Genomic DNA, 9,869 nt, shown 5'->3' with positions numbered 1-9,869 from the left:
GAGTGACCAGTCATGCATCTAGAACAAATACTTAATATTTAATTTATTTTTTGAAAAGCTTTTGGAGTTATTGAGTTAAATTACCATTTTCTTTCATTTAAATTGGTTTTTTTAGGCATTTTTCTCCTAGATCAAAAGTACCAAAATGTCACAGGTTCAAATTCAAAAAGGAATAAAAATCTTCTTGTGACCACAGAGGTTCAAATGCGGTGACTCCGGACTATCTGCAAAGTAGGTGGTCACCCTGGGATTAGTCAGCTCGCATAGAGGGTTGAATATCGAAGTTAATAAAAAAATGTGGACTTAACGGGAAAAAGAATTCAAATTCAACACAAATATGCAATTGCGACGACCAGATATGCAATTGTAATGATCAGGTATGCAATTGCTACGGTAAATTAGTTGAATTTGACTTTTTTTTTTGTCTTTTAGATGTTGTGGACCTAGATATTACGGATGTAGTAACATTTGAGTTAAACCGAAGAAAGATGGTTAGAAAACCAAATTGAATGAAAGAAACGGTATTTCGTCAAAGTTTTTGGTGTGCAAGAGTTTACATGCAATTAATTAAAGTTGCTTGGTAGAGTTGGAAGACGAGTACAAGGTTGCCCGAGGAAGACGATGTTTTTGTCTGTTTTTTTTCCTTTTAATTTATTGAAAACGCGTTTCATTTGATTTGATATACGATGGTTAAAACCGGTAGTGGATCTAGGAATAATTCATATGGTGGGGACACGTTGGATGGACTTTGGGGGAGGAAGCATAAGGCCATATATGAGACCCGGGGAAACCACGTAAGATGATGGTAAAAATAAAAAATTTAAGCTAGTCAACAAAGGTTTTTTTGTTTTTGACTGGGGGCCTTTCCCCGTGCTGAGAGGTTGGATCCGCCCCTAGTTACAATTACTATGTTTCTTTTTTCCGAAAAACTTCTGATTTATTTTTAATTTAAAARACATATGARTTGAAAGAATATGATTTTTTAATATCATTTTATTTTAGCATAGTATATATTGTTTAAAATATAAAATCCACAAATTTATGTATATTAAGATAATAAATTTGACATAGATCATGTAAGAACCTATTTTATGAGTTGTTTTTCACAGAAATTGATCTGATACATCTCATTAACATTGATTTTCAATAAAACGTGTGATTTTTATCCTGTCATCATATTTTCATTTTCAACAGAACCCAACCTATTAATCCACTTTAACGTGATCGATCTTGATTTTAAGTTACTTCAAATGAGTTTGTAACGTAGGCCTAACAAAAAAAAATTCAAAAAAAAAGTGAACTACAAATTCGGTACCTATGGTTTAAGGTCGCTTGCAAACAAGATCCATGAACCTTAAAATCCATGATTAAGGTCCTCGTGGTTTTACTTTTGTTATGGAGTCGGTCCCTAACATTATATATATTATACATACTAGAATGGTACTCGTATAATATAGCGAGATACATCTGAATTTAAATGTTTTGTTTTATTATATATCTTTGTCGATATAGTACGGTTTTTAGTGGTTTTGAGAAAACGATAATGTTTTTATTTTTGAATAAAATCTAAATTTAAAGATATCATAAAAATTTTAAAAAAAATTATATTGAACCACAAGTCCCTCTGCCGGCCTCCCGTTCGTCTTCCCCAACTATTTCACCACCCAGCAACTGCTGCCTTCTGTGCCTCATCTTCATCTTCGTCTTGGATAAAAAAAAAACAAAAGAAATGGTAAGATTTGGATCTTCATCTTCGTCACTCGTCTTATATGGCAATGATTTGTAGATGGCGATGGTGCTTTCCAGGTTCCAAATCTAGGTTTTTGATGCATGAAATGGGTTTGAAAACCTTCGATTTAACTCTTTGATGTATGAAATCTTTTTCTCGTTCAAAGTTTTTGATTCAAGATCTGGGTTTTTGATGTATATTTAGGTTTCGGTTTAAATATATAAACAATAGTTGATTTTTGTAACACGATATATATATATATATATATATATATAAAACTTAATTTAAATTGTTTATTATCATTGATTTATTGATGGTAATAGTATAAAACATATAATATTGTATATGATATAGAGACTTGTTGTCATAGTTCACGCCTTGAAAAAACGTCATGATCTCGTCATGRCATTCGAAGCTTGAGGCTTGACCTCGCGGTCACGCCACACTGTTTAGAACCTTGATTATCACTGTGTGGCCATTGTGATCTCATGTCCCCTCATGAGAGGCGTCCCCATGACTAGTGTAGRTTTGGAAAGCACTTCAGACGACGACCAATCAACATTCCATGCTGTTCGAGCCAGCGAATCACCTACCTCACTAACCCCTGGAAATAAATGCGAAAAAGGATTCAAAGGCTCCGGAACCTCYAATGCACCTTCCAACATTTTGACAACGATGCTCATCACCGGCCGAGTGTCAGGCCTATACTGAACACAACAAAGAGCTACCTTCAGCATCCTCTCMACAACTTGTTCWTTCGTGTCCTCAATTGCACAAACTCTCATCAATTCCTTCAATTGGTTGAGTCGATATYTGTCCCACACCCATATCGGGAACCACTGTTGGCTATCACCAAGAGTCTCGTCCATGTTCCTCCTCCTCCCGATGATCTCAAAAAGTAGCATCCCGAAACTAAAAACGTCACATTTGTGTGTAACTGGAAGAGCCAACCAGAGCTCGGGTGCCGCATAGCCTGGGGTACCCCGTCCTCCGGTCATCGTTATATGAGTCTTGTCTCTGTTGCAAAGTTTGGCCAAACCGAAATCAGCTACTTTTGGACAGAAGTTTGAATCCAAGAGTATGTTGCCTGGTTTGATATCGTAGTGAACTATTCTCTGTGGACATTCTTCGTGCAGGTACGCGATGCCTCTTGCGGTTCCCAGTGCRATCTCGTGGAGTTTCTCAAACCCTATGATAACCCCTTTCTTGGCTTTRAACAAATGGTAGTCTAAAGAGCCATTGATCATGAACTCGTATACAAGAGCTCTTAAACTTGATTCGAAGCAAAACCCATAAAGCCTAACGAGATTAAAGTGGTGGGTTCTTCCCATCGTGCTCACTTCCGCCATGAATTGTTCCTCAATTCTCTTGTCTGATGTCCCATTCAGAACTTTCACAGCTACAGCCGTACCGTTGCTAAAGATTCCCTTGTAAACTGTCCCGAACCCTCCGGAACCCAATAAGATGCTGAAGTTTTCTGTGGCTATCCTTAGCTGTTGTGAGGTGAACCGGATGGGTSTTTCCCTCTCCATGTCGTCCAGGAATTTGACCATGGTGAGGGGAATAAAGCGAGAATCTTCAACGTATGGGTCCTTTCGCATGTTAGATCTTCGATTGCATACRTATGCAATGATGCCTATCTTCACCACAACAACTGGAAAACACAAACCATTGGCATTAATTCAATGTATATAAACCTCCCATGAAGACTATAGGGTGGAGGAACTTACCGACGACAATAACGGCAAGTTCGATAACGAATCCCGCTTCATCGGTTGACATAATGTATTAGAACCGAAAAGCCTTGAGGATTCAACAGTTAATGTATGCTAAACATAGAATATGACGAATGGTGGATGCAATGTAAAGTAGTACTTGGTGTTAACCTGATGCAAAAACCTTGGTGYAGTTGTCAACAACCGGAGACAATGTCAAGGTTAACCAAGGAAAACGACTTGCGGTTTGATTTATTCATAGACCAGTTGGATGTCGTAGCAAACTAATGTTGTTGTAATGACGTTAAAAAAACAAAGGTCACGGCCAATGATCGATTGTTTACGGTATAAAATGTTGTCAAAATGACGTGTCATTCTCCACATGGATGGACTTATGTTTCAAATTTTTTCTACTATTTTGTAGTATATATATATTATATAAGTATCCGGAGAACTGAGTTGTTTATGGTAACCGCAAGATTCAATCTCAACCAATCATTTTAATATATTAATTATTCAATTTAATTCAATTTAAAAGGGTATGTTAGTCAATTCCTAAATTAAGATTAAATTTTATTTTTTAAAATAGAACCGTTTCACAAAAAATAATTAATATTGATTTACATTCCTAAATTATAGATTAATATGATTTAATGGAATAAAATCAAAAAAATTAATGCGTGTGTGTAAGAATCCTATTGATTCTTCAATTCATATCAATTTTCATGAAGATACTGTAGATGTCAATTCTCATGAAGAAAATGTAAATGTTATGGAGGTTGTGACCTTGGAGAGTAATGTGATGACTCTATGTCTGTGTTTTAGGAGTCAAATCTCTGTTATTTTACCACAATGTAGCACACCATTGTTCACACACTATTATATATATATATATATATATATATATATATATATATATATATATATATGAAAGCAGGATGCAACACATATATAGCTGTTAGCTACATTATTTTGGGATCCATTTCTTGTTAACTAGATTAGGAGTCAAATCTATGTGTCTGTGTCTGTATATTTTACTACAATGTAGCATACCACATGTTACCACAAACATTTCAATCCACATATAAACACACTGACATCTTCACATGGTTTAACAAAAACCCTTTCTTGTTGTTTTACCCCTCATGTGAATGAGATGGTAAGAAAGTTTTTTTTTTAACTATTTCATTGGTGAATTCAAGTTTCTTTATAGAAGTGTCATGAATAAGAATTGGAATAGTGTCTTCCATCTTCATCATCAAGCATGGAAGTTCCAAAAGGCATATTATTTAGTCAACTACCATCTCTCATCATCTTCAATCACATTATTCAATGAACTTAATCCAAAATCTCCATTCAAATGCAAGAAAAAAATAAATAAAATGAAACACAACATGTAAAAATAGAAAATTGTATGAAAGCAGSTATATATGTGTCTGTATATTTGTAGATGATGATTGGCTCTGACAACGTTTATCAATGCCGRTACCTTGTTGGATCAAACTAGGGTCAACATCTTTTGAGTTAAGCAAAGTCTTCAACATGTCTRAGGAGAGGACACGACATGTGACTGTCTTGGGCATGGTCGAACTCGAGTCTTTTCCTCCTAAGCTAAAAAAGTTGTATATGATTAAGGAATGCATTTGAATTGTGTTTRTGTTTGACATTCAGACAGGTGGAGGTAAACTGCAGGTCCTTAGAACAATATGAATTTGATTACTATCCTCTTTTAACCAAGTTGTATTCCCACAGTCATACCACCTGCGAGAGTAGGAGAGCCAACATGTTGACAGCATRAAAGTGGAACAATAGATTTCATGCACAAGTCCCTGAAGCATTGTACAGATAAAKATTAGTCCACCAAAATTTATCATCTCATCATATATACCTAGATTTACGCATCCTGGAATCATAATGTTTCTTAATTCGCTCTGCACATGCATAAGTGATCCTTCCATGATGAGAAGAGGCATCAATTGCAATTACAAGCAGCTGTTACTCAAAAGAGAATACTTGTGCAAGATAACCCTACACCACAATGTAGCACAACATTGTTCACACACTATCATATATAAATATATATACCACAATGTAGCACACCATTTTTGAACATACAAGATTATGATCAATACTAAATGTAATCACAATGTAGCACATAAACAATGTTTACGGGATTCTTCATATTGAAATGTAGAACAGAAACAATGTTTACAGGATTCTTCATATTGAAATGTAGAACATCAAACGATTTTACCTAATCTTTCGTTAGCATCCATCGATTATGTATATGGTTCCACTTGCGATCGACTCTAGGGTTTAGGTAAATCGTGTCCTTCTCGAAAACCAGGCACTATCTTCACTCTAATTTGGATTCGAATTGAAAAGTGTATATTAAGAATATTAACGGATTTGTAGCGCGCGCTCAAATCCGGCTCAATAATTTAAAAAAATGACCATCTTGCCCTTCTTTACATTATGTCATTAAATGTCAGTAATTTATTTTTGGAATTACATTAATTAAGATTCCTTTCAATTTTAGCCATTGATTATTAGGATGTGTGGTTGAGATTAGATCTCACGGTTACCACGAACAAAACAGTTCTCATTTGATTAAGCCCCTATATATATATATACTAGTTGTGTACTCGTGTAATGCGGCGGGAGCCGCGATTTTGAAGTCTTACTGGTTTTATTAGAGAAGATTTAACGATGATATAAGTTGCAATTGGTCTTTACATATTAATACAATTTGAATAAATAAGAGTTATGATTCTAATTACTGTCTATCGATGAAAAAATTGTATGACAGTTTAAAGTCCAATATATTTAAAATCCAACATATTTAAACGACTTCACAAATATGTTCGATTTACACCACGAGCAAAGATCAAGAGATCGAGAGCGAGATTGAGAGTTCTAGAGCAATTGAATGATAGAACTTTTAATAACTTATGATGAATATCAGTTTGAATCTCACCTTGGAGGATGGGGAGAAGACATAGAGGTATGAGAGGGTGAAGACATAAGTGAAAGGTGTCAAAAGTATCTTGAAAACATGAAAATAAAAGATAATAATGTGCATTGATAACTTATACTATATGTTATTTAATTTTAGATTAAGAGATTTTAAGATTTAATGCATAAAGTAGTAGTACTTAATGCATTATGAGTTGTTTTTAAGACTTTAAGACTTTATGCATAAATGTATAATATTTTGTGCATTAAAAATTGTTTAACACTTTTGATAAATCTGATTTATAAGATAGTATATATATATATATATATATATATATATNATAATGTGCATTGGTAACTTATACTATATGTTATTTAATTGTAGATTAAGAGATTTTAAGACTTAATGCATAAAGTAGTAGTACTTAACGCATTATGAGTTGTTTTTAAGACTTTAAGATTTTATGCATAAATGTATAGTATTTTGTGCATTAAAAATTGTCTAACACTTTTGATAAATCTGGTTTATAAGATAGTATATATATATATATATATATATTGTTATTAAATTATATTCCTTAAAAATTGCTAAAATAATACATTTTCACATTAAAAAAAATTGATTTTATACCGGTATATCACAATCTAGAAGTTTTTAGAAAGACGATAATCATATGTTTATCGAGGCTAACGATTTCGATACACGAGAAAGGTACCCTTTAAATACGAAAGTTCATAGGAAGGTTGTCATGAGAAAGGTATCTCTTTAAGTGACTTTTATAACGTTATACAATCCAAATTTGAAAAACGGATAGAAGACTGAGCAACTTCAGTTTATTACCACCCTCGAGTTTAACTACTATTGGATAAAGCCTAAACCTTACATTCAATATGAAGGATAAAGAAAGATTTATCCCTCTTTATTCAACGATCTTGAATTAAACTATCAACGAAATTGTGTGCCGTGTGAAACATAGGTCATCGCCGTTCTTAACCGATTGTTGGCTTCATTGGGAGGTTCACGTAGTTTGTTACGAATTTTATATCGCCAAGGAAAAACACTCTTATCTCCTAGTAGACGACTAAGGTCGATAAGCACTTCCTGAAGTCTTATTATATTCAATTTATTCCGTAACTGAGGTCAGGCAAGCCTGCTTAATCGCTAGGCTAGTTAGCTAGTACGCCGTTTTAGGTGAGTTCGTACTCAATTGGATCGGGTTGTATAGAACTTATTAAATATTATAAGAATCAAGGGTGGAGCTAATACAGGCCCATAATTGGATCGGGTTGTATAAAACTTCGATTTTGATAATTTCTAGGTTAGTTGGATTCTTGAATAGTTAAATTGTGGGGTTTATAATAGGTGATTAATATTTGTTGGTGTTACAAATTTATTGATATGAATTTTTATTCCTGAAGTCCATATATAATTGTCGGAAAATACTTGGCTCTTGCCATGTTCATCCAGTGAGGAAAATTACCCGRTAARTACTTATCGGGTAAGCGTTTAKTAAASGGCCCTTAGATAAATAAAGTTACATTATTAAATATTTAAACTAAGATCATGGCATTTGAACAACAAAAAGACAAACGTGAATCGAAGAAAATACTGTCTTATTGGAAGATCGTTTAGCTTAAAAAGTAAACAGTCCCGAATACAGCTTAATCATGAGTAACGGTACTTGAGGACACATTAGGTTGAGGCTATCGTGATCTCKTTATTCCTTGTTAGAGGCATATCCATTTCTGGGTTAGCTTCAGTGACTGCTTCAGAATTCCATGTTGTTTGACCCAAAGAATCAGCTACCTCACCAACCCCAGATTTTAGATGCAAAAATGGGTTTAAAGGCGGATCCGACACGTCTAATCCGCCTTCCAACATTTTGACGACGACGCTCATCATCGGCCTATTCTCGGGCCGATATTGAACGCAACAAAGAGCCACCTTAACCATCCTCTCCACAACTTCTTCATCCTTCTCCTCGACAACACAAACCATCATCTATAGAGATTTGGTGTTATTCCGTTTCCTTGTTTATAGCCTTTCCGTTATTCTGTTTCCTTGTTTAGCAGATTTCCTAGCCCTTTATATTCTCTTGTTTGCTTTGTTTTTTTTTTTTATGAATAAAAAGCAATAAATCGAATTCTAGATGGTATCAGAGCGGTTATAAAAACTTCGATTCTTGTTACCCTACACCGCCGCCATCCCTGTTACAATGGCCGGAGGCGAAACACCAAAACCCACTGAAGAAAACGCCATCGATCACAATTCACCTTACTATCTTCATCCGTCGGACTACCCAAAACAACTTCACGTCAACGACGTTCTCACAGACAGCAATTATGCCGATTGGTCGCAGGAGATAACCAACTTTCTCTTTGCCAAAAACAAAATAGAGTTTGTCGATGGAACAATCAAGAAGTCGGAAAAAACGTCCCCGAAGCATATGCCATGGCTGCGATGTGATGCGATGATAAAGGGGTGGCTCACCACCGCCATGGAATAGAACATCCGAAACAACGTAAAATATGCAGGCACATCTGCAGAAATATGGGCAGATCTCCTCGAAAGGTTTGGCAAAGAAAGTGCTCCGAGAGCGTATGAACTAAAACAACAAATCGCTGCCACTCGACAAGATGGATCTTCGGTATCAACATATTACACTCGCCTGCGTTCTCTTTGGGATGAAGCCCAATCCTTACAACCTTTTCCTCGTTGCTGCTGTAACCTGTGCACCTGCGACCTTGGAAAGAAGACTACGAACCATCTTGAGAAGGAGCATCTCTATGAATTCCTCATGGGCTTAGATAACGACTTCAATGTTATCAAAACCCAGATCCTTGCAACAAAACCCACTCCTAACCTAGGCATTGCTTATCACATGGTGGCTTAGGATGAGAGACAGAGGGCCATTTCAAACGAAAAAAGGGCAACGAATGATTCCGCTGCGTTCAAGGCATTCCAGAAACGTGATTTCACTCCTCAACAACCTAAAGAAAAACCCGCTGCCAAATCAGGGAAAGAAAAAAAAATAATGAACATTGCACCTTCTGCGGACGAGATGGGCACAAGTGAGATGGATGTTTCAAGTTGGTTGGCTACCCAGATTGGTGGCCTGGGAATAAAGGAGAAAGGTTAAAACCAAAGCATCATGCGTTGAGACCGGGTCAAGCGCTATTCCTGGTTTGACCGATGAGCAGTACCGCATGTTCGTCGAGCATTTTTCTGGATCCAACGCTGAACAAAAGCCTGTGGCCTACATGACAGGTAAAAGGGACGAGGATGATAACTGGGTTGTAGATTCGGGTTGCACTGAACATATAACCCATCGTCCCGATCTTCTTGAAAATAAAAAGAAAACCAACCTCGAAGCACCGGTGATTATACCAAACGGTGAAGCCATTCCTGTTGAAGGAAGGGGCGAGTATACCCTTTCAGGGGGAGTTAAAATAAATGGGGTTCTTTATGT

At 35.8% G+C, this 9,869-nt stretch overlaps 1 protein-coding gene across 1 annotated transcript; it reads right to left on the bottom strand.

Moving 5' to 3' along the window:
* Positions 1–2,193: 2,193 nt before the first annotated feature.
* Positions 2,194–3,303, bottom strand: LOC112505876 (G-type lectin S-receptor-like serine/threonine-protein kinase At1g34300). The gene has a single exon (XM_025109920.1). The coding sequence runs from the start codon at positions 3,280–3,282 to the stop codon at positions 2,194–2,196; it is 1,089 nt and encodes a 362-aa protein (XP_024965688.1). The 5' UTR covers positions 3,283–3,303.
* Between the last annotated feature and the right edge of the window lie 6,566 nt (positions 3,304–9,869).

The sequence above is a fragment of the Cynara cardunculus genome (genome assembly GCF_001531365.2).
Source record: "Cynara cardunculus var. scolymus isolate 2C chromosome LG 2, CcrdV1, whole genome shotgun sequence".
Classification (NCBI taxonomy): Eukaryota; Viridiplantae; Streptophyta; class Magnoliopsida; order Asterales; family Asteraceae; genus Cynara; species Cynara cardunculus.
Note: the sequence above shows the minus strand (reverse complement) of the source record. Positions and strands in the feature narration are given on the sequence as shown.